Below are 24,162 nucleotides of genomic sequence, written 5' to 3'. Positions count from 1 at the left end.
AGCTACTCGGGAGGCTGAGGCAGGAGAATGGCATGAACCCAGGAGGTGGAGGTTGCGGTGAGCCGAGATCGCACCACCGCACTCCAGCCTGGGGTACAGAGAAAGACTCCGTCTCAAAAAAAAAAAAGAAAACACCCCCGACCAATACAGACCTTGCAACCTTCAAAGCCAACACATAACACCACTACGAATTTAGAGATTATTACTTTGTAACAATTTCTCACAAATGTCAAGTCTTTAAAGCTTAAAATCACTTATTATAAGTGGAAGATCCTGCCAAAATAGGAAATTATAAAGCAGTGTGATATTCCTAGGATCCATTTCCTGCACCGTTTATACCTGGGGTTGAACAGCCCAGGTCTCCATACATGAAATTTCTTCAGTTGACAAGGAGCAAAAGCTCCCAGAAATTCAGAAACCATAATACCTTCTCGGAGGCTCCCTTCCATGGTTCCAATGAGCTTTTCTAGAGCAGTCTGATGTTCTCAGTCATGAGCTGAGATGCATCAGGAGCTACTCTCCCTGAATAAAACAATACATCGCTCCTGATTTTCTTGCAAGTTTTCTTTAGCAAGAAACATGCATTTCATATATTATCTTTGAGGTTGAAGGGCGCTTCAATGGTAAAGACTAGTGTTTGGATGTTAGTTTATGCCATTAAACGTTTGATGAAGAGCATCCAATGCCAATACACAGCAATCTCAACTAATCCAGTCTTCATCTGTTGCTCACATCCCAGAATCTGTGATGAGCCAAGCAATGAGAAGCAGAGTGAAACACAGGAAGCTTTGCTGTTTCAGAAGTTACCATTTTCAGAAAGATGTCTCATGCAGCCTTGACTTGTCACAAATCCAATTTCTTCAACTGCTCGTATGTCACAAAGAACTGTGGTTATGGGTTAAGGATGACACAGAAAATGCCATCTTCACAACTCCAGTGCGTAACAACAGACTTACAAATGGCACACTTAATAACAAATAGGTACAGGCAGACCCACGCTATGGACACGATTAAATAAAAGGGGTTCCATCCTTAACCACATCAAACTATCTGCCCATAAGCCTTCCAAGGTCAGCTTGGAACAGAAAGATCACAGCTGAGATATGTAAATCCCCTGGTGTCAGCCTCTTCTGAGATGGCATCTACACTGATTAGCTTTTGTGGCTTTGCTATGGTGGAAAAACTTTCCAGCACAGTAAGCTTTTGAGAGAGAGAGAAAGACAGTTAGCAAGCCCTGGGAAGCTCTCCTCAAAGGCTTCCACTGTGCATCCTTCCTTGGGAGGAAGGAGCCAATGAACAGCAACAAGAGGATGGCAAAAGCCAGCATTCCTGCTTCATCACTCTGCCCTTCGGTGTCTAATTAACTGCCTCACAGGCGCGGTGGCTCACGCCTGTAATCCCAGCACTTTGGGAGGCCAAGGGGCAGGTCACTTGAGGTCAGGAGTTCGAGACCAGCCTGGCTGACATGGTGAAACCCCATCTCTACTAAAAATACAAAAATTAGCCCGGTGTGGTCGTATGTGCCTGTAATCCCAGCTACTCAGGAGGCTGAGGCAGGAGAATTGCTAGAACCCAGGAGGCGGAGGTGGCAGTGACCCCAGATCACACCACTGTACTCCAGCCTGGGCAACAGAGTAAAGACTCAGTCTCAAAAACAAAAAAAAAGTTAACTGCCTTTCCTTTCCTGCCTCCCACTGTGGCACATAGGAAGCATGCTGGCCTGCCAAACAATTCTGGAGCTAATTCCTGTTTATCTTCAGGCACTTTCTAAGATGAGCATTCTAAGACACTGTTGCCAACCACATCCTTCCCAAGGTGGCTAGGGCTATAAAGCCAATCCTCTCTCTCTCTCTGAAATCAGAAATACCCTCAGCTTCTAGAACAGAGTCTAACTAAACCTTTTTAGTAGTATCATCACTTTTGAATAATACCACCATCAAAGCAAGATTCAGTGTCTAGCACAGACTTTACACTTCCTAAAAAAGAAACTACGTAGTGACTTCTAAGCATCAGAGGAACTCAAAATAATCAGAACCTACTTCTAAATTATAATTAATAACATTAGAGTTTATACAAATAGTATTCTTTAGCTATATCTTTTTTCAGATCTATTGCAACAGAAAAGGATACAATGATATTCCAAGGACCAAGTCTCAACCAATTTGGCCAAAAGCCTTTATAGAGAGCAAAAAACCCTTCATTCTTCCATGTCTGTTAAAAGAGGAAAAAAAAGTTAACTTCCAACTTTCTAATTATGCCAAACGCATTAATAATTAGTGGCCAGGCCAGGCACGGTGGCTCACACCTTTAATCCCAGCACTTTGGGAGGCCGAGGCGGGCGGATCACCAGGTCGGGAGATCAAGATCATCCTGGCCAATGCAGTGAAACCCTGTCTCTACTAAAAATACAAAAAAAAAAATTAGCTGGGCATGGTGGCGGGTGCCTGTAGTCCCAGCTACTCGGGAGGCTGAGGCAGAATGGCATGAACCCAGGAGGCAGAGCTTGCAGTGAGCCAAGATCACGCCACTGCACTCCAGCCTGGGCGACAAAGCGAGAGTCCATCTCAAAAAATAATAATAATAATAATTAGTGGCCAGACTGATTTATTTTTCTTAAAAATAAAATCCTGTTTGGAAGGACTGCCTGAGAAATCTTTGCTCTTTAGAGGCTTCTGTGTGAGTGGAAGACTAAGGCTCCACGCCCAACAACCCCACACAAAGGATTGAATGAACTCCACACAGAGGAGATAAACAGTGTTGAATGAGTAAAAAATTAGATTTAATTCCAATTAGGGTCTTTTGCTTCCGTGCCATGTGGGCTTGGCTCCTGAACAGGTCACAAATAAAGAAGCAATAGTGGTAGAGACATCATTCAGAGTACCACTATTTCCCAAGTTGTCGGGTGGATGAATACGATAAGTGTCTTTGCTTCATTAAGGCAACACCTGAAGAGTAAAATGTGCTAGTGTCATGTCGAAAAACAGGAACCACAAAAGTGGCCCCTGTAGCCATAAAAAAGAAATCACATTCTTTGCAGCAACATGGATGGAGCTGGAGGCCATTATCCTCAGCAAACTAACGCAGAAACAGAAAATCAAAAACCACATGTTCTCACTTTTAAGCGGGAGCTAAACAATGGGTACACACAGACATAAAGATAGAAATAACAGACACTGGGGACTCCTAAAGGGGAGAGGCTAGAGTTGAAAAATTATCTATCTGGTGTAATGCTCACTATTTGGGTAATGAGTACATTAGAAGCCCAATCTCCACCACTACGCATGTGCCTATGTAACAAACCTGCACATGTACCCCCTGAATCTAAAATACATTAAAACTTGAAAATAAATAAATATCACCTTAAAAAAAAAAAGGTGGGGGGGCTCCTAATCTGACTACTGGCAATCTAGTGGCAGAGACAGGTGAAAATGTTCACCCACTCATAAAACAATAGGCCCAATTATTTAAACTGAGAATTAAAGTAAGATTGATGTGTTCCTTTAACAGAGATGTCTGAATGAGGGATACTCATATTAGTTTGACTCAACAGGAAGAAAGTACATTTTGGAAGGAGACCCAGTTCTTTTATAATCACAGGAAATATTTCCTCACCTTTCACAGCAGAATGGAGGTATAAAGAAAACAACATTGTATTTATAAAAGTTAAGCACAGTGTGGCAAAAATGGTCTCCCATATGTACATCTCAGGGTTTTAAAGCATCATTCATCTTAGTTTTAGTAGCTTTCATAATTTAGTTACTTCTTAGATCAAAAAAATATATAATTCACAACCCTGCAGAGACAGACATTTGCTCTTACCTGTAACAAGCAATCCAGGGTTCCTGTGTAGCCAGAGCATCTGCCATCTCGAAGGACTCTCTGATTCATCATACGTGTCCTCACAACATCAACAGGGTTTGAGGCCAGGGCCCCTGCCAGACCACAGGTGAAGCTTGAGCTATAAAGACACCATTGGAAAAAAAAAAAAAAAAAGGTTAACCACCACTGAGCTACAACCACCATCAAAGGCAGAAAACAGCTTCTGCCCAAACTATGGGGTTTTCTTGTTTGTGGTTTTCGTGTTTTGTTTTGTTTTTTGTTGTGTTTTGTTTTGTTTTTGAGATGAAGTCTTGCTCTGTTGCCCAGGCTGGAGTGCAATGGTGTGACCTTGGCTCACTGCAACCTCTGCCTCCCAAGTTCAAGCAATTATCCTGTCTCAGCCTCCCAGGTAGCTGGGATTTCAGATGTACTCTACCACATCCAGCTAATTTTTTTTGTATTTTTAGTAGAGATAGGGTTTCGCCATGTTGGCCAGGCTGATCTCAGACTCCTGACCTCAAGTGATCTGCCCACCTCGGCCTCCCAAAGTGCTGGGATTACAGGCATGAGCCACCATGCCCAGCCCCAAAACTATGTTAAACTAACATGTATCAACATGAAACATGTCAAGAAGGGCCATATCTAGAGAGCTTGATAAACTGCTTACATATTAGCACCGATTATACTAGCTGATAAATCCCAGCCACAGCTAAGAATACCTGACATTCTAGAATGTCAAAGGATCATAAAACATAAAGGAAATCCTCCAAGGATGATCTTTTCCCTCTATTTACCTGTAAGTGGACATCAGAGTAATTCTAGCCATATCATAACTATATCATTTCCTAGAGATCAAAGAAAAAGATCTCCTTACTATAATGCCCCCCAAAGGTCTTAGGTTCTGCTACATTTTCAGTCCCATAAGACTACTACAGACCATACTTTATATCAATTAACCCAGAGCAAGGTTTCTCAGCCTCAGCACTAGCTATATCCCTGGCCTGTCCCCACTAGATGTCAGTAGTATTCCCCCAGTTGTGACAATCAGAACAGTCTCCACATATTGCCCACCAATGGATTATGTATGATTTTATATATATATATATATATGATATATCCATACAATGTGATAATCTGCAGCTATTAAAAATAAATGAAGGCCAGGCCTGCAATGGCTGACACCTGTAATCCCAGCACTTTGGGAGACTGAGGCGGGTGTATCACTTAAGTCTAGAAGTTCGAGACCAGCCTGGGTGACATGGCAAAACCTCAGCTCTACAAAAAATACAAAAATTAGCCGGGTGTGGTGGCATGCACCGGCAGTCCCAGCTACTTGGAAGGCTGAGGCAGGAGGATCACTTGAGCCCAGGAGGTAGAGGTTGCAGTGAGCCGAGATCACACCACTGCACTCCAGCCTGGGTAACACAGTGAGACCCCGCCTCACATAAATAAATAAATAAAGTCTGTAAGTACTGACATGAAGTCTGTAAGCACTCAAAGATATTTGGAATATGTTGTTAAATCGTATTTTATTTTAGAAACAGGGTCTTTCTCTGTTGCCCAGGCTAGAGTTCCGTCGCCCAATCAAGGCTCACTGCAGCCTCACCTTCCTGAGCTCAAGCAATCCTCCTGCCTCAGTCTCCCATGTTGCTGGGAACATAGCCATGCACCATCATGCCCAGCTAATTTTTTAATTTTTTGTAGAAATGGGGCCTCATTTTGTTGCCCAAGCTGGCCTTGAATTCCCAGGCTCAAGTGATCCTCCTGCCTCGGCCTCCCAAAGTCCTGGGATTACAGGCGTGAACTACTGTGCCCAGCCTGTTGTTAAATTTTAAAAAGCAAATAAAAGAATGTAAAACATGATCTTATTTGTGTAATAAAGTTCATATAATACACTTTTGTAGACATATTTGCATACACATAGAAAATGCCTGGAAGATACATATCAAACTGTTTACAACAGCTGCCTATGTAGAGGAATAAGGACTTCTACCTGGTCCTGCTTCACTTCTGCATTGCAACTTTTCAAATATGAGAATATAATACTTTTATAATAAACTTTCCTTAGAATTTCTATAATTTTTTAAAAAGCCATAAACATACAGGAAGTGGGTATACACAGTGTCTCCCATCAAGCCCGAGAGAATAAGATGCTTCTTGGTGATGTCATAGACCGGCAGCTCCACACCAACAACAATAGCAGCCCTCTGCGCCGTAAGGGACACACCCTGGGTAAAAATATTAACAATAAAAATGATTCTGATATGCCTCTGTAGAACAAGCCTTGCAAATGTGCAAAGGTTCTAATCTATAAACTATGATCAAGGTTTATCTTTTCCTCTGGGGAGGCAGAAACGTAGAATGACAGAGTGGAAAAGATCACAGGGCAAGAACTCAAAAACTCTGAAGTCTAATTCTGATGCTGGCATTAACTATATGACCTTGGGCCAGACTTTGGCCAGGACAAGTCACTTCTCAGAGCCTCCAGTTTCCCTGTATGAACTGAGAGATCATACTGGATGATCTTTAGGGGCTATTCTATGAACTGACAAGTCATTAGAATACTAGGAAATAACACTCTACACCACATGCTTGCCTAATAACATAGACTTCAGTTACAAGCCAAGAAATTGTATGGATCAAAACACCCAATGGAACTGTAAGCTAAAATCCTTCTCCATAAGAACTAAAAAAAAAAAAAGAGCAAAAGACCAAACAACAACAAAAAAAGTGCTTATCCTTCACACAACATCTTATACATAAATTATTCAAAAGGAACTTTAAAAATCATGACATAGGCCAGGCGCAATGCCTCACAACTGTAATCCCAGCACTTTGGGAGGCCGAGGCAGGCAGATCACCTGAGGTCAGGAGTTCGAGACCAGCCTGACCAACACAGCGAAACCCCATCTCTACTAAAAATACAAAAATTAGCCAGGCATGGTGGCGCACGCCTGTAATCCCAGTTACTCAGGAGGCTGTGACAGGAGAATCACTTGAACTCAGGAGGTGAAGGTTGCAGTGAGCCAAGATCATGCCACTGCACTCCAGCCTGAGCAACAGGGCAAGACTCCATCTCAAAAAAAAAAAAAAAAAAATCATGACGTATTCCTTATATTCCCATTTTATAGATAGGGAAATAAAGAAAGATATTTTCATGGGCAGAAGATGCCACTCTTCTTCCCTTACTCCATCACAACACTTGGATTAAAATTAAGTGATAGAAATAGAACAAATAAATTCAAAAAAGGAAAAAAGAACTAAATAAATCAGTTTGATCCATCCTTCTGGCTTACCTTCCACAGTCCTCTTGTCCCCTCTTGCTGGTAAATGTTCATGAAGTTGCCTATCATTCCTCCTTGAATGGTGTTGCTTTGCGCTTGCATCCGAATCTAGAGATTATTTTAAAGATCAACATCAGAAAGAAACTACCACAATCCCACCCACAACCAATGTATACCTCTGACAGTCTGTCAGTCAGTTGCTTAATAACCATTAGCAAGGAAAAAACTGTCATATAAATACTGCTATAATGCTACCTTAAAATGACTAAAACGTATAAAAATTTATTCTTAGGAACTCTGAGATCTCTAAAAACCATCTAGGAGAGTCCAGAGTCCTACGTACAGCAGTTCATTAAATGTCAAAAAAGAAATTGATTTTTGTGAAAAAAGTCTTTCTAGAAGGATAGAAAACAGCATACTTCCCTACTACTATATAGGTGAGAGAAAAGTTAATTTCAAAGGTTTAATATAATTAATGAGTTATCCAGTGTACTTGGCAGCACTAAGCACAGGCAAGCATAGTTCTTAAATTAGCTGCTCCAAGCCACTACAGTCTCCAACCAGCTGAACCAAAAGGTATGCAGGCGAGCTAGCCAAGTGAGAGTCACATGATACCTGTTACACTCTGTTACACTTTAATTAGTGGAATCCACATGACCAAGATTCCAAAATAAAAATAATGTTTGATGTAGCTCTTTGCATTTTTAAGAATGAAAAAAGATGTTTTACTACAAAATGTGTACCTTATTTTTGTTTAGGGAGCAAATACATTACCACTAACTTCTAAAAGAACTGTTATTGCCACACTAACATGGGAAAATAAACCAAGATACAGGAACTGCCTTCCCATAAGGCCTAAGATATAATTAAGAAATTAATAAGAGTGTGAATATTTTTCTCTAGCTCTCTTACCCCAACACTGGTAAACTTATGGCAAAGGTACCTTGTATTTCTTCCTTACCCACGAGGTCCCTTTGCTACAATGCATATATAACTGTAGTGTACCCAGAACACTGCAGATGGCTGTAATGCTTGTCAGAATCCCCTATTAGATTGAAGGCTCTCTGAGGGCAGAGTCCTTGTCTTACTCATATTTGGATTCTAACCACAGCATATACCAACTGGTACAAGATAGAAGCATAGAATACCAGTTAAATAATGGGGCAGAAAAAGAAAAGAGGGGAGGTGGGAAAGGAATACTCCGTGAGGGTTCAAAAAGTAAGTCATGCCGAATTTTTATTTTATTTAATTAGTTGCTTCCAAAAAAGGATTTAAGGAAGCTCTATTCCTAGTATTTTCAATAAGGTCACCTAATGTGTTATGTAATCTAATTGTAGTAATTAAATTTTTTCATCTGTATTTCCTGAAATAAAATTTAACAAAGAAGATGCAGGCCGGGCACGATGGCTCACACCTGTAATCCCAGCTTTGGGAGGCCAAGGCGGGTGGATCATGAGGTCAGGAGTTCAAGACCAGCCTGGCCAAGATGGTGAAACCCCATCTCTACTAAAAATACAAAAATTAGCTAGGCACAGTGGCAGGCGCCTGTAATCCCAGCTACTCAGGAGGCTAAGGCAGGAGAATTGCTTGAACCCCAGGGGGCGGAGGTTGCAGTGAGTCGACATCGTGCCATTGCACTCCAGCCTGGGCGACAGAGACTCTATCTCAAAAAAAAAAAAAAAAAGATGGATTCAAAAATAGTCATTAATGAGCAGCCTAGATTTGTGCAAAACTTGCAGTCCATCTATATTTAATGAACCAATAAAACAAGGAAGATTTTCCATGAAAAACGAAAATGAAATGCAGTCCAAGCCTAAATATTTTTTTCTCCTTAATCACCAAAATCTTTGTCTCCAAAATGAGCTCTACTTTTGAGCTCATCTGTATAAGTGGAAAACCCACCTCATGGACATTTAAAAGTTAATCTTCATGGCACTTAAATTATAAACAGATTCACATATACACAGATGTTACATTCACAGATTCCATTACCCGAATGTTGTTCTCAATAAGAAAATGTGGAATGTGCCTGTAAGATATAGACAGCACAGCTTACTTTCAAAACATCAGTTGGATTAGCAATGGTTGAAGATATGACTCCAGAGAGAATTCCACATATCACATTTATGGGTAGAGTTTCATCTGTAAACAATGACACATTATTTGACTCTACATATTTAGAGTTCTTCCCGTGAGAAACTCAACTATAGGTCTAACTTATCTACACATTACTTGTTCACCTTAAGATTTAAAAACATATGGTTCAGGCCGGGCATGGTAGCTCACATCTGTAATCCCAGCACTTCGGGATACCAAGGCGGGTGGATCACTTGAGGTCAGAGTTTGAGACCAGCCTGGCCAACATGGTGAAACCCCGTCCCTACTAAAAATACAAAAATTAGCCGGACATGGTGGCAGCTGCCTGTAATCCCAGCTACTTGGAGGCTGAGGCAGGAGAATCACTTCAACACAGAAGGTGCAGGCTGCAGTGAACCAAGACCATGCCACTGTACTCCAGCCTGGGCGACAGACCAAGACGCCATCTCAAAAAAATAAAAGTATGCTTCATGAATCAAGTAATTTTAAAAGAATTAGAAATTTCACTAATGAAGGAATTTTGCTTTGCAAAATTTATTGATATCTAAATGTGATTTTATTTTTTTTCTCTTGAGACAGGGTCCCACTCTGTTACCTAGGCTGGAGTGCAGTGGCACAATCACAGTTCACTGCAGCCTCGACCTCCTGGACTCAGGTGATCCTCCCATCTCAGCCTCCCCAGTAGCTGGGACTATAGGCATGCACCTCCATGCCTGGCTAATATTTTGTATTTTTTTGTAGAGATGGTGTTTCACCATGTTGCCGAGGCTGGTCTGGAGCTCCTGGGCTCAAGTGATCCGCCCGCCTCAGCCTCCCCAAAGCACTGGGATTACAGGCACGAGCCACTGCACCCAGCCTCAATTCACATTTATGTATAAATTCAGACCATCATAATTAAGATGAGCTATATCTGTTAGGACAGTAATTCCTATGAGATAACATGATGACTTATTTGGCACAGAAAGTTTTTAAAGCACATCATATGTATTTAGTCTGAAATATCCTTAAGTATTTCCAAAGCATCTTAGCACTTGTTCACCACTCTCACATAATAGTGTCTGGTACTCATCCCACTGTGAAAAGAGATGAAGATGGACAGTTCTATGGATCAAAACAAAGCCACAGAACCAAAAAGCAAGAGTATTAGCATTCAGCGTTGTTAATATTAAGAAATGTATTCACTGTTTTCCTGAAAAATAGATGACAATTCATATGACTTTAGCACATTTTAAGTCGGATGGAATGGTAACAACACATCCCCTGGTCTAGGCATTTTGGAGATGGGGACAACTAATTAAATGTTTGCAGAGATGGTTCCTTTTCATTATTTCTCCCCTCAATTGAGCTGATAACCAACTTGCTTTCAGCACAATTAACTAAGACTTTACACCCAGAGTTCTTGTAGCAGTAGGAAAGTCACAAATCAGCTGAAGAAAACCTGCTCCAGAACCACTTGAATAAAAAGACAAACAACCCACCTCCTGTCCACAGTGGAAAACAGATTCCCCACTCACCTTCTGGGCGTTCAACGAATAGTCGCTTCAAGCTCTGGTAAGTGCCTATCTTGATGGTGCCATAGGATGCCTGGCGTAACATTGCGGGGGCAATCCTGTTAAACCAATGTACAAAGGGACAAAAGAATCTAAAAATCACTTAACATCGGCTAGGCAACCCACACGCACAGTGCCATCCATAATCAAACTACGTTCTCTAAAACAATTTTTTTTTTTTTGAGATGGAGTTTTGCTCTGTCACCCAGGCTGGAGGACAATGGCTTGATCTCAGCTCACTGCAACCTCTGCCTCCCAGGTTCAAGCGATTCTTCTGCCTCAGCCTCCCGAGTAGCTGGGAATACAGGCACCCGCCACCACACCTGGCTAATTTTTGTATTTTTAGTAGAGATGGGGTTTCACCATGTTAGTCAGGCTGGTCTCGAACTCCTGACCTCAGGTCTCGGCCTCCCAAAGTGCTGGGATTACAGGCGTGAGCCACTGCACCCGGCCTCTAAAACGATTTCTTAAAATTCAAAATCCAACAAAAACACAGGTGGGTCCAGATGTGCAAAATTATTAGCTCACTAAGTGAAAGCCTGGCCCCTCATATTTATTCTCAATGAAAATGTAAGTGAACAAGTTCAAGACAGAATCAGGAAAAATAAGCCCACTTTCCTCCATCTGATATGCCTGTCCTATTATCCTCTCCAAACCACAACCATGTTGTGGCATCGACACTCCCCAGCTGTCTTTCTGCATTTCCCCACTTCCTTCTTGAATTGCAATCAGGGTTTCTGCTGCCCTCACCCTCAAAACTCCCCTCTTCAAGGTGACCAACTGACATCTTTGTTGCTAAGTTAAATGAGGCTTTTCAAGTAGGATCTTCTATAAGCTCTTTGCAGTGTGTGCCACTGTTTACCCTTTGTCCTACTTGTAGCTGTCTCCTCCCTGTTCTGCTGTAGCATCACCCCCTCTGACTTCTTTTCTTTTCTCTACAGCATCCTACCTGTGTCTGCTGGGGTTCCCCAGAAATCTATCCTATCCTTCTTCTCTCCTTACTGTACATGCTCCCTGTGTGAGCTCACCTACTCCCAAGGCTTCAACTGCCATCTAAAGGCTGGCCAGGCACGGTGGCTCATGCCTGTAATCCCAGCACTTTGGGAAGCCAGGGCAGGCAGATCACTTCAGCTCAGGAGTTTGAGACCAGCCTGGGCAACATGGCAAAACCCCATCTCTATAAAAAAATACAAAAGTAGCGCCAGACGCGGTGGCTCACACCTGTAATACCAGCATTTTGGGAGGCCGAGACGGGTGGATCACTTGAGGTCAGGAGTTTAAGACCAGCCTAGCCAACGTGGTAAAACCCTGTCTCTACTAAAAATACAAAAAATTGGCCGGTTGTCATAGCTGGTGCCTGTAATCCCAGCTACTCGGGAGGCTGAGGCAGGAGAATTGCTTGAACCTGGGAGGCAGAGGTTGCAGTGAGCCTGGGCAACCGAGTGAAACTCCCATCTAAAAAAAACATTGTGTGTGTGTGTTTGTGTGTGTGCAGCTAGGTGCGGTGGCTTGTTGTGCCTATAGTTCCAGCTATGTAGGGGGCTGCAATGAGAGGATCACTTGAGCCTGGGAGGTAGAGGCTGCTGTAAGCCATTTTGTGCCACTGCACTCCAGCCTGGGTGGCAAAGCAAGACCCTGTCTCAAAATAAATAAATGAAAAATAAAATAAAAGACTGATGACTCCAAATCCATGCTTCCAACATGGATCCAAAGACACATTTCCAATCTTCCTAGATTCTCAATTTAGATGTCCTGTGTATACCTTCAGATAGGGTCCCATACTGAACTAGTTCTCTTCCTTCTCCAAACAATCATCTCTCCTCTTGTGTTTCCTAGACCAGGGCATGGAACCTCCAGCTACACAATGGCAAAAACCACCAGTTGAGACATTAGCCTTGGCTCCTCCTTCCCTTCTACCTGCTTCATGTATGGAAACCTCATATTAGGTCACGTAGTGCTATCGATCCTACACCCTAAATAGTTTTCTAGCCTGTCTTCTTTTTCCTCATCCCCAAAACCAATTCAGATCCTCATCTAGTCTTCCTACATGAAAGCCCTGCTTCTAGTGCTCCCTGTCTCTTAATTCTTTCTCTCCGTGGCAGGCAGGTGATGTTTACAATGTAAAGCTGATCAGGTCCATCCTCCTACTTAAACACTTTCAGCGGCTTCTGTCTGCCATAGATATAGCAAACTCAAATGCTGAAGGTGCCAAGAAAGCAGATGCCATGAGTGAATGATCCAGGCTGGGTCGAACTGCACACACATATACTATGTGAGTGACAGAGGTTTTGTAAACCAGAGACAGTATCCTTCACCCCAGCTACTATTGTCATAACTGAATGAATGCAGGCCTAATGTTGATTTCTCTTGAGAAGATGGAGTCCCAGATTTTTATGTGCAATTTCTCATTTCTAAAATATTGGCTCAATTAAAAAAACAAAAACCTTTGGGGATTGGTGGATCCACGGCAGGGCTATGGGTCACCAGTTTGTGGTGTGGTATACTGGAGAAAATCAAGATGCTTAGGGTGGCATGAGGCTGTCCACGTTCTGTTCCTGTAGGTATTCTGATATAGGTCTCACTCACTTTCCCATCCAGTGCCTACAGAATACTGTTCATTAAATACTGAAAGACTGGAAAGTAGTTCACTGCAACTCTTATCAACATCATATAATTTTCATTATGGCAAAAACCTCCTTAATTCAGAATATCTAAGAAAAAGAGCTACTTTCAAAGAGTGAAAAACTGAACAGAATGTTTTTAAACAAACAATTTTTTATTGTTGTCTGTCTGTACTTGAATATAGTTTTTTTTGTTGTTGTTTTTTTGTTTGTTTGTTTTTGAGACAGAGTCTTTCTCTGTCCCTCAGGCTGGAGTGCAGTGGCGCAATCTCGGCTCACCGCAACCTCCACCTCCTGGGTTCACGCCATTCTCCTGCCTCAGCCTCCCGAGTAGCTGGGAATACAGGCGCCCGCCAACACGCCCGGCTAATTTTTTGTGTTTTTAGTAGAGACGGGGTTTCACCATGTTAGCCAGGATGGTCTCGATCTCCTGACCTCGTGATCCGCCCACCTCAGCCTCCCAAAGTGCTGGGATTACAGGCTTGAGCCACCGCGCCCGGCTTTGTACTTGAATATAGTAAAACAGTTTCACCAAAACATCTGCTACATAATATATATACTTAGAAATTAGAGTTGAAATTCAAAGTGAAAAATCTATCATGCTATTTGCTCTTTTCAAACACACCTCAAACTTTTTACTTGTCATCTGTGCAGTCTTGGTCTGAAGTCTATACCCATGTGAAACAGTGAACAGTGACACAGAAATGCACAAAGGCCTACTCACCCCGAGTAGAGTGCTTTCAGCCCTTCTTCTCTGCCTATCCTCACTAACGCGTGCAACATTCCTCGATATCTAATTTCCTTAAATTTTGCATCATTCGTCTGGCCTTGAATCTGGAGCCGTGTCTTGGTTAAATCAATTGGAAATGTACCTTAAAATTTAAAAAGAAATTCACTTAATAAAAAGAAATTCCACTAAATAAAGGATACGTAGTGATATATTACTGAGGAAACATTCAGACTACAATGTGAACTAAGAAAGTGATTAAGAAATGGCACTTTGCAATCTTGTTTATATTTTTAAAAATTGAGGAATCAAAAGATTAATAAAACCCGAAAAATGCATAGATATATTTTCCTTTCTTTATCTTTTTATTTATACCTCATCTTATTCTATATAGGATTTGGGTAGGCTGCATGGTTGCAGAAAGCAGATACACGGTATGATTTACCTAAACAGGAAATCCATTGAAAAACATGTTACTATTCTGTATATAAGTGAAGGTTAAAATGGGGTTGAATGTGAACAAAGAGGTAAAAAAAGTTCATTTTCTAAAGGGGTTTTCCACTTGGGAGAGTGTTTTATAGTCTAAAATTAATCTGGCCAGGCACAGTGGCTCATGCCTGTAATCCCAGCACTTTGGGAGGCTGAGGTGGGCGGATCACCTGAGGTTAGGAGTTCCAGACCAACCTGGCCAACGTGGTGAAACCCGGTCTCTACTAAAAATACAAAAATTAGCTGGGTGTGGTGGCAGGCACCTGTAACCCCAGCTACTCAGGAGGCTGAGGCAGGAGAATTGCTTGAACCCAGGAGGCAGAGGTTGCAGTGAGCTGAGATCACGCCACCATACTCCAGACTGGGTGACAGAGTGAGACTCTGTCTCCAAAATAAAATAAAATAAATCTGATAATGCAGATAAATATGTTAAATACTGTACCTAACAAATAGTCCACCCAAATATATAAAACCCATCCTCAGACAGTAACCTTGATTCACTGTGTCAACGGGAAAGCCCACCAGCACAGAGAGCCTAAGCTGGTGAGTGGGTGGTTACCACGGCTCATCCAGCTTACCCACCTTGGCCTCAATTCTCCCCAGTCCCACAGGGGCAGTATTCTATCCTTGGACAGCATGACTGAGCCCTGGAAGCAATGATGTGTCCCCAACCCAGCACAGGGCATTCAACAGCTGCTCAATCAGTGTTTGTTGAATGAATGATTCCAGAGAAAAAACAAACAGGATCTGATATGGAACCCAACCAATGAGGAAGTCACAAATGGGAACTGCATAATGTGCATCATCAGAAAGTGACTAGATAACTACAGTCCATCTCATCTGGCTCAGGAAACACCCTTGAGCTTCTCAAACCTCTTTACAGCCGAACAGGTTAACAGTGGCAAAGCTGGGGAAAGGACAAGGAAAACGGACAGACACAATCCAAAAATGATTCATAAAACTTGTGTTTGGGGCTGAGCACAGTGGCTCATGCCTATAATCCCAGCACTTTGGGAGGCCAAGGCAGGTGGATCTCTTGAGCTTGGGAGTCGAGACCAGCCTGGGCAACATGGCAAAACTCCATCTCCAATAAAAATACAAGAATTGGCCAGGCGTGGTGGTACACATCTGTAGTCTCACCTACTTGGGAGACCCGGGTGGGGTGGGAGGACCGCTTGAGCACGGGAGGCGGAGCCTGGAGTGAGCCGAGATCAGACGACTGCACTCCAGCCTCAGCAACAGAACCAGACCCTGTCTCAAAACAAAAAATTTAAAAAAACTTATGTTTGGTCAATGGGATCAACCTTCTCTCCACTAAACTTCGAACCCTAAACTGCTAATAGCAGCCAAAATGACTATTTTGTCTTAAAAAGCATTACCAAAAGAAAACTTTTTTTTGTTTTTTGAGATTGGGTCTCACTCTGTCACCCAGGCTGGAGTGCAGTGGTGCACACATGGCTCACTGCAGCCTCGACCTCCTGGACTCAAGCAATCCTCCCACCTCTGCCTCCCAAGTAGCAGGGACTACAGGCCTGTGCCACCACACCTGGCTAATTTTTTTTTTTAATAGAAGCGAGATTTCACTCTGTTGCCCAGGCTGGTGTCAAACTCCTGGACTCAAGAGATTCCCCTGCCTCTGCCTACTAAAGTGCTGAGATTATAGGCCTGAGCCACCACACCCAGCTAACAGACATTTTGAATTCTGAGACAAACATTTCTTCATCTCACATTCTACACTTGAACTACATTCACATCAAACACCATCACACACAGCAGGCTACGTGATCCACCACCTCAGGTCCTTACCGCACTCAGCAGTGATGGAGGCCAGCCCCCCATACACAAACGGCTTCCAGTTGAGGGCTGACATTCTCACACTGTCTCTTCTTTGATTTATAGAAACATTGCCTCCAACGCAGTTTTTCCTGGACACAACAATAAGATATTATAAAGCTGTAACTTCTCACACAGGCAGTTTCTTCTCCAAACCCTTCCCCTAGGTTTTACTTGGAGAGTGCTATCACCAAAACCTCCTGCAGCAATTCCCAAGGGGAGACTCCCCTTAATAAAGCAAAGCACCCCTATTCCCTAAACCCCAAATCAGCAATTGCCAATCTTACATTATCAGTGGCCTTAATTTTTACTGTGACCTCAAGAAGTAATCAGCTACTCTGATACCTGGGTATGCGTGTATGTATTCAGTGTAGTGCAGCGGAAGCTGTTTTCTGGGAAGTCTATTTTATCTTAAATCTATTCTTCATGCAATAAGTATTTGCAGCGGGCATGGTGGCTCACACCTGTAATCCCAGCATTTTGGGAGGCCAAGGTTGGAGAATTGTTTCAGCCCAGGAGTTCAAGACCAGCCTGGGCAACACAGTAAGACCCTGTGTCAAAAAAAAAAAAAGTATTTGCTATTCGTTCACTGCTGTCTTAGTGAGTCCTTACTGGGGGGGAGGGGGGGGCATCACATCCCTCAGGTGCACTGAGGCAGACAAATGTTGCAAACTTGTGTCATAAGCTAAAATGACAATTACTTAAAATTACAAGCTACTTCTTTTTTTGTTTTTTTTTTAAGACAGGGTCTCACCCTATCACAAAGACTAGAGTGTAGTGGCACAAACATGGCTCACCGCAGCCTCAACCTCCTGGGCTCATGTGATCCTCCCACCTCAGCTTCTCAACTAGCTGGGACCACAGGCGCACACCACCATGCCCACCTAATTGTTTTATTTTTTGTAGACTGGTCTCTAACTCCTGGCCTCTCTAACTTCCAGCCCTGGCCTCCCAAAGTGCTGGGAATAAAGGTGAGAGCCACTATGCCCAGCCACCACAGGCTACTTGTAGTCTACATTCTATAAATATCGGCTCACTTCTCTTAGCCTTATTACGTTACCAGCTGTGGGGCAGCTTGGCATGAGGAAAGAGGCTGACTCTGGGGTCAGAGCCACCCCGCACCCTTCCTAGAGAAGTTCCTGCTAACCTGAGTCTCGGTTTTTTTCTTCACCAACACCGTCATCACCACAGCAGGCAACACAACCAATTAGGGGTACATCCATACTTTTATTCACTAAGTTAAATAAATGTCAGGCTGTAGGCCTATTGTGGGGATTAAGCCATATATATTTTAAAGACACTCACAAATGTTGCCCTCCATCTTCCTTTTCTGTAATAAGACCTTGCTCACTGTGACGTGTACTCACATGTCACAGCTCAGGCCCTTCACATTCATGACATGTTCTGCAGTTGTATGTAATTACAGCTGGTAAATGTGGCCTCACACCCATTAACAGGAGAATCATATGACTAATACTTTTGTATATATACTATCAACTATAGCCACTGTTGGTTTAAAATAAAATTTCTAACTTTTCAGTCATTATTGGCAAGCAATATGCCAACATGTTTACTTTGCCTGTGTTTAGGAATTTCCCAAGTCTCCTTTTCCCAGGAGAGGACTACCACAAGTCACCACTGCCCAGAATATCAGTTTCCAACACTAGGACCCCCCACAGAGCACCTTGAATAAATCTATTAATCATTATTCCTTGTTTATGGATATTAACCAAATCCATAGCAGTTACAAATGAGTAAAATAGAAGGTTCTGTAAGAATGAAACATGAAAACCACTGTATGTTTTTAGGTATTTCAGTACTAAGGAGCGAGCCCTCTCCCAAAAAACTCCTCTCATCTCCCTATTATCCTTGAAAATATTTAATAACTGCACTTAAGTAATTCTTAGCCTTATTAAATTCATAACTCATATAATAATTAAGATTGTAAGAGACTGTGAGAACCTATTAATAATAAATCCAATAATTCATTTACCACCCAGTACTAACTTCCTCAACCCATTCTTAGACTTAGCTGATTGCAGATTAAAAAGCAAAACAAAGCCAGGTGTAGTGGCACGCATCTGTAGTTCCTGAAAGGATGGCTTGAGCCTAGGAGTTCAAGACCAGCCTGGGCAACAGAGTCAGACTCCATCTCTTTTTTTTTTTTTTTTTTTTTTTTTGAGACAGTCTCACTCTTGTCCCCCAGGCTGGAATGCAATGGCGCAATCTCAGCTCACTGCAACCTCCACCTCCCAGATTCAAGTGATTCCCCTGCCTCAGCCTCCCAAGTAGCTGGGATCATAGGCATGCGCCACCATACGCAGCTAATTTTGTATTTTAATAGAGACAGGGTTTCGCCATGTTGGCCAGGCTGGTCTCGAACTCCTGACCTCAGGTAATCCACCTGCCTTGGCCTCCCAAAGTGCTGGGATTATAGGCGTGAGCCACCGTGCCTGGCCAGCTAGTTAAGTTTTAATGAGATTTGGCTACTTTTTCCTCTGTCGGTTTTGATATTAAGTTTTCAGTTGGTTAGGTTAAAATCCAGAGGCTCTGGGTTAATACTAATATGCAAATACTCAACTAGAGCTAAAAATGTGATGGAATTGCTTCTTCATAGTTTTCAATCACATGGGATGAATCACAAGCCCATTCATTCAGAAGTACCACCAATAAAACTTTTCTACAAATTACTATCCACTCCTGGATCAGCATCCTATAAGCAAGTACTTCTATTCAATTACGATTTTTAAAAGTTAGCTAGTCAGGAGGTAAAAACAACTTTTTGGCCTTTCTCTTCCTTTCCAAAAGCTAGGACTAGATCTCTAAGCAGTTAATATTACTGGAACTTATCAAGTTAATGTTTGCTGAGTAAAAGAATAATTTGGCTTAAATACGAACCAGAGAGCCACAGTACACGGGCAAACATCCAAATAAGGAAAAGGGGTCGGGCGCGGTGGCTCAAGTCAGTAATCCCAGCACTTTGGGAGGCCGAGGTGGGCGGATCACCTGAGGTCAGGAGTTCAAGACCACCTGGCCAACGTGGCAAAACCCAGACTCTGCTAAAAATACAAAACTCAGCCAGGCATGGTGGCGGGTGCCTGTAATTCCAGCTACTCAGGAGGTGGAGGCAGAAGAATCGCTTGAAACTGGGAGGCGGAAGTTGCAGTGAGCCAAGATCTGGACACTGCATTCCAGCCTGGGAAACAAAAGCGAAACTTTGTCTCAAAAAAAAAAACACACACACACAAATAAGGAAACGGTTCTAGTTAGGACTGGAATAAGTAAGTAGATGTCCACTAAGCTGTACTGGCCACAGCAAGCTGTGACAGGGCTATAGGTATCTTAGGCTGAAATCTCTGTTCAGTAAACTAACCCATTTCTTTGTTTTGGAGCTCTTTCTGAAGGGGAGTCTCCTGAAACACTTCCTTAAATTCCAAACACAGTTGTTTGGAAAAATCCCAACTGGATCTACAGAAGTCCCAAGGCTGACAAGCCAAGACAGTTAGAGAGATTAATGTGTCCTTAGCAGTCAATAGCGTCTGGGCAGCATCACGGGGAAGGAATTACAACTTTGCAGAAATTCCAGTGTCAGGCAGTGGCTGTAGATCACTTCTGATTTTACAGTCCTCTTACAGCCTTGTTCTCTAAGCCACGCTAAAACCCAGTAATTCCTTACTTCTCCTTGCTGCGTTATGAACATAATACTAACACTAGCAGTCATCCCTGAATACCTGCTGTTAGGCATTGCTATACATTTTCCTCACAGTCCTATGAAAGAGGTATCATTACCCACATCTCACAGCTAAGCAAACAGCCTCAGAGAAGAAAAGTAACTTCCCCTAGTCAAAGCTACCAAATATTCAAACTAAGGTCTCTCTGAAGGATCACATGACGCTTCCTCTAGGTATTACTTTGCAGACACTATCTTCCAAGGGCTGTTAAAAAAATATTGGTGGGTGGCAGGGTAGGGAATTCTATACATTCAGAATAAATATAGAAATTTCCGGCAGAGGAAATAAAAAATTTTATTTTTAAAAATGTTAGCTGTTGGCCGGGTGTGGTGGCTCAAGCCTGTAATCCCAACACTTTGGAAGGTGCAGGAGGGTGGATCACTTGACGTCAGGAGTTCGAGACCAGCCTGGTCAACATGGTGAAACCCCGTCTCTACTAAAAATACAAAAATTAGCTGGGCATGGTAGCAGATGCCTGTAATCCCAGCTACTCAGGAGGCTGAGGCAGGAGAATCGCTTTGAACCTGGGAGGCGGAGGTTGCAGTGAGCCAAGATGGCGCCATTGCACTCTGGCCTGGGCAGTCTGCCTGCCTCCGACTCCCAAAGTGCTGGGATTACAGGTGTGAACCAAGGCGCCTGGTCCAAATATTTTTTTTTAAGTTAAAAACAAAACAGGCCGGGCACAGTGGCTCATGCCTGTAATCCTAGCACTTTGGGAGGCCGAGGCGGGTGGATCACCTGACGTCAGGAGTTCGAGACCAGCCTGGCCAACACGGTGAAATCCTGTCTCTACTAAAAATACAAAAATTAGGCCAGGCGCGGTGGCTCACGCTTGTAATCCCAGCACTTTGGGAGGCCGAGGCGGGCGGATCACAAGGTCAGGAGATCGAGACCATGGTGAAACCCCGTCTCTACTAAAAATACAAAAAATTAGCCGGGCGTGGTGGCAGGCGCCTGTAGTCCCAGCTACTCGGAGAGGCTGAGGCAGGAGAATGGCGTGAACCCAGGAGGCGGAGCTTGCAGTGAGCCGAGATCGCGCCACTGCACTCCAACCTGGGTGACAGAAAGAGACTCCGTCTCAAAAAAAAAAAAAAAAAAAAAATACAAAAATTAGCCAGGCATAGTGGTGGGTGCCTGTAATTCTAGCTACTCGGGAGGCTGAGGCAAGAGAACTGCTTAAACTTGGGAAGCGGAGGTTGCAGTAAGCCGAGACCGCGCCACTGCACTCCGGCCTGGGCAACAAAAGCGAAACTCCATCTCAAATAAATAAATAAATATATAAATACAAAAAAAAGTGAAAAATACAAATTAAAAAAACAACAACAAAAATGTTAGCTGGGCTAGTCACACATACCTGTAATCCCAGCTACTTGGGAGGCTGAGGCTGGAGAATAGCTTGAGGCCAGGGGTTCAAGACCAGCCTGGGCAACAGAATGAGACGACCATCTCTACTAAAAAAATCCAAAACATTATCTAGGTATGGTGGTACGCGACTCTAGTCCCAGCTACTCCGCAGGCTGAGGTGGAAGGGGCACATAAGCCCAGTACTTCAAGACTGCAGTGAGCTAAGATCACCACACTGCACTCTAGCAGCCTGGATGACAGAGCAAGACCCTGTCCCAAATAATAAATAAAGGTTAAAAACAAGTTTTCTGAATGAAATTGTCTATGCAAATTAAGAATTTCAAAGGATTCTCCCTACGCTTAGGATATATGCTAAGTTACACATCTTGTCTACCTTTTCTCTTACATGGTTGCTTAGTATTTATTTTCACCCACCTGACCTCATGTGTACAGCTGTAAAGGGAGGTAATTAAATATAATACTAGCTGTTCGTACTTTTGAACGCTTTCCAAGTTTCTCTTATTTATTTATTTAGAGGCGGAGTTTCGCTCTTATTGCCCAGGCTGGAATACAATAGCATGATCTCGGCTCAATGCAACCTCCGTCTCCTGGATTCAAGCGATTCTCCTGTCTCAGCCTCCCGAGTAGCTAGAATTGCAGGCATCCGTCACCACGCCCAGCTAATTTTGTATTTTTAGTAGAGACGGGGTTTCTCCATGTTGGCTAGGCTGGTCTCGAACTCCTGACCTCAGGTGATCCGCCTGCCTCGGCCTCCCAAAGTGCTGGGATTACAGGCCTGAGCCACCGCTCCCAGCCGTTTCTCTTATTTAATTCTTGGTAAGTTCTTTCAGTTTTACTTCCTGTTCCCTTTTTAGTCTGAAGTCTTAAAACTGTAATCGCACAGCCTTTAAGCTTCTGTGCTCTCATACATTTATTGTTCCTTGCTGGACCGACTGCCCTTTCAATAATGCCCTTTCATGAACTTTTCCTATTTCCTATTCTTTTTAAAGGTGCAGAAGGAAAACTAAGCTCATCAGACTTACAAAAAGCCGGGTTTAAAAGAAATCTTCGAAATTATTATCTCGTTTCACGTTAATTAACTGAGCTCGCGGTCACAAAGCTTCGCAACGGCAAAAGCCAAAAGCAAAATTCATGCCTTTCAACTTTCTCACTACCCAAGTAGGACCGCAAGCCGAATCCGCAGGGCAGTGCCAACATTGTTTTGCTACTCTTGCGCAAAACAAAAATGCTAATCACTCCAACTGCTTTACATGAAATTGCACCTAGAAAGACTTCAAAACCCAGAGGTACATTAACTTTCCAGGCAATTTCCTCCCAGCCTGTGTGCCACGAGCGATTCCGAATGTGGTGTGCCCTCTCCCAGAGTGCGAAGCTCGCGGGCGCTCAGGCTGCCGTTTGAATGAACCCACGAGTGGGAGGGACGCACAAGCAGGGTTGCAAGCCCAGGGCTCGTGTGCAGACGCGGAGATGCCAGGACGGGCTTCGCACTCGGATCTGAATGACCCTGGAACAGGAATCACCCCACGCCAACAGCGATGGGGGCCCCGCGGCACCGGCCCGACCCAAGGAGGAAGCAGCCCGAGAAGCAGAGCCCTGTCCCCAGTCCCCGGAACCTCGCGCCCCGCCAAGCCCGGCCCGGCCTGCGAAGTGGAGAGCACAGGCAGCCCCGAGAACGCCCGCTTGCAAAGGAGGCTCCTCGGAAATCGCAGCCCAACCCTATCCCAGGCCCGGTTTCCAGGAGCCGCAGAGAAAGGAGGACCGGCGGGAGGAGGCGCGGGCCAGGACTTACCTGGCGGCAGCGGCCCCGCACCTCCTCCAACGCGGACTCAGTTGGAAGAAGAACCGCAGGCGGCTCGAGAAAAGGAAAAAATGCCTCCGCCGGCGGGGCAGACCCAGGAGCCTGCACGCAGCCCCGCCCCACCCCGCCCTCGCAAACATGCCGACCTCCTCAGCTCCCATTGGTTTCTGCCAGCTCTAGCCACGCCCCTGACTGCCCCAGATGGGGACACGGAGGGGCGGGGCCAGTCCCAAGTGCCTTTCAGGATCTTTCCCTGCTCCCCTGCTGCTGCCTGAGGAGGGAGCTGCCCCGGACTTGGTGACACCTGATGTGGCCTCCGATACCGACTGGGAGGTGGAAGAGAAATTTGGGGAACGCATCGAGAACGTGGAAAAGCAACCTTCTCAGGGGGCGGTTCTCTGTGCCCGCGTGAACCTTCACAGTTGGATGGAAGTAAACTTGCCCTTATTTTTTTATATCCCAGCTTTCAGCTTGAAAATATACAGATTAGCCGGGCATAGTGGCGGGCGCCTATAATCCCAGCTACTTGGGAGGCTGAGGCAGAAGAATCGCTTGAACCTGGGTTGCAGGTGAGCAGAGAGCGTAGCACTGCACTCCAGCCTGGGCAACAAAGCCCGACTCCATCTCAAAAAAAAAAAAAAAAAGCCGGACCTTGTGGCGGGCGCCTGTAATCCCAGCTACTCGGGAGGCTGAAACAGGAGAATCGCTTGAACCCGGGAGGCGGAGGTTGCAGTGAGCCAGGATCACGCCACTGCACTCCAGCGTGGGCGACAGAGTAATACTCCCTCTCAAAAAAAAAAAAAAAAGAAAATGTCCAAGCAGAACAAAAAATTAAAAGAACCATACTA

At 43.9% G+C, this 24,162-nt stretch overlaps 1 protein-coding gene across 2 annotated transcripts; it reads right to left on the bottom strand.

Moving 5' to 3' along the window:
- Positions 1-444: 444 nt before the first annotated feature.
- SLC25A30 (solute carrier family 25 member 30) lies at positions 445-23,436 on the bottom strand. Of its 2 annotated transcripts, XM_032150816.2 has the most exons (10): positions 23,306-23,436; positions 16,394-16,512; positions 14,096-14,243; positions 10,715-10,809; positions 9,160-9,245; positions 7,116-7,211; positions 5,923-6,047; positions 3,820-3,958; positions 2,131-2,211; positions 445-885 (listed from the first exon to the last, which is right to left on the bottom strand). In XM_032150816.2, exons 2-10 carry the CDS (start codon positions 16,455-16,457, stop codon positions 844-846), a joined length of 876 nt encoding a protein of 291 aa, XP_032006707.1. In that variant the 5' UTR covers positions 16,458-16,512; positions 23,306-23,436; the 3' UTR covers positions 445-843. The 2 variants fall into 2 exon arrangements, with proteins under 2 accessions (XP_032006707.1, XP_058293839.1); XM_058437856.1 differs by lacking the exons at positions 14,096-14,243; positions 23,306-23,436 and having other exon boundaries at positions 16,394-16,453.
- Between the last annotated feature and the right edge of the window lie 726 nt (positions 23,437-24,162).

The sequence above is a fragment of the Hylobates moloch genome, unplaced genomic scaffold (assembly GCF_009828535.3).
Source record: "Hylobates moloch isolate HMO894 unplaced genomic scaffold, HMol_V3 SCAFFOLD_4, whole genome shotgun sequence".
Taxonomy (NCBI): Eukaryota; Metazoa; Chordata; class Mammalia; order Primates; family Hylobatidae; genus Hylobates; species Hylobates moloch.
The sequence above is the reverse complement of the archived record's forward strand: the minus strand, read 5'-3'. Positions and strand labels throughout refer to the sequence as shown.

What these genes read in the sequence shown, in the direction of transcription:
- SLC25A30 (XM_032150816.2), bottom strand. Translation starts at nt 16,457, where the DNA reads ATGTCAGCCCTCAACTGGAAGCCGTTTGTGTATGGGGGGCTGGCCTCC. An exon ending in ATTCGTTGAACGCCCAGAAG is followed by an intron (nt 9,246 to 10,714) that starts GTGAGTGGGGAA and finishes CATTGTTTACAG; the next exon opens with ATGAAACTCTACCCATAAAT. An exon ending in CCCTGGATTGCTTGTTACAG is followed by an intron (nt 2,212 to 3,819) that starts GTAAGAGCAAAT and finishes CTCTTTTAACAG; the next exon opens with ACATGGAAGAATGAAGGGTT.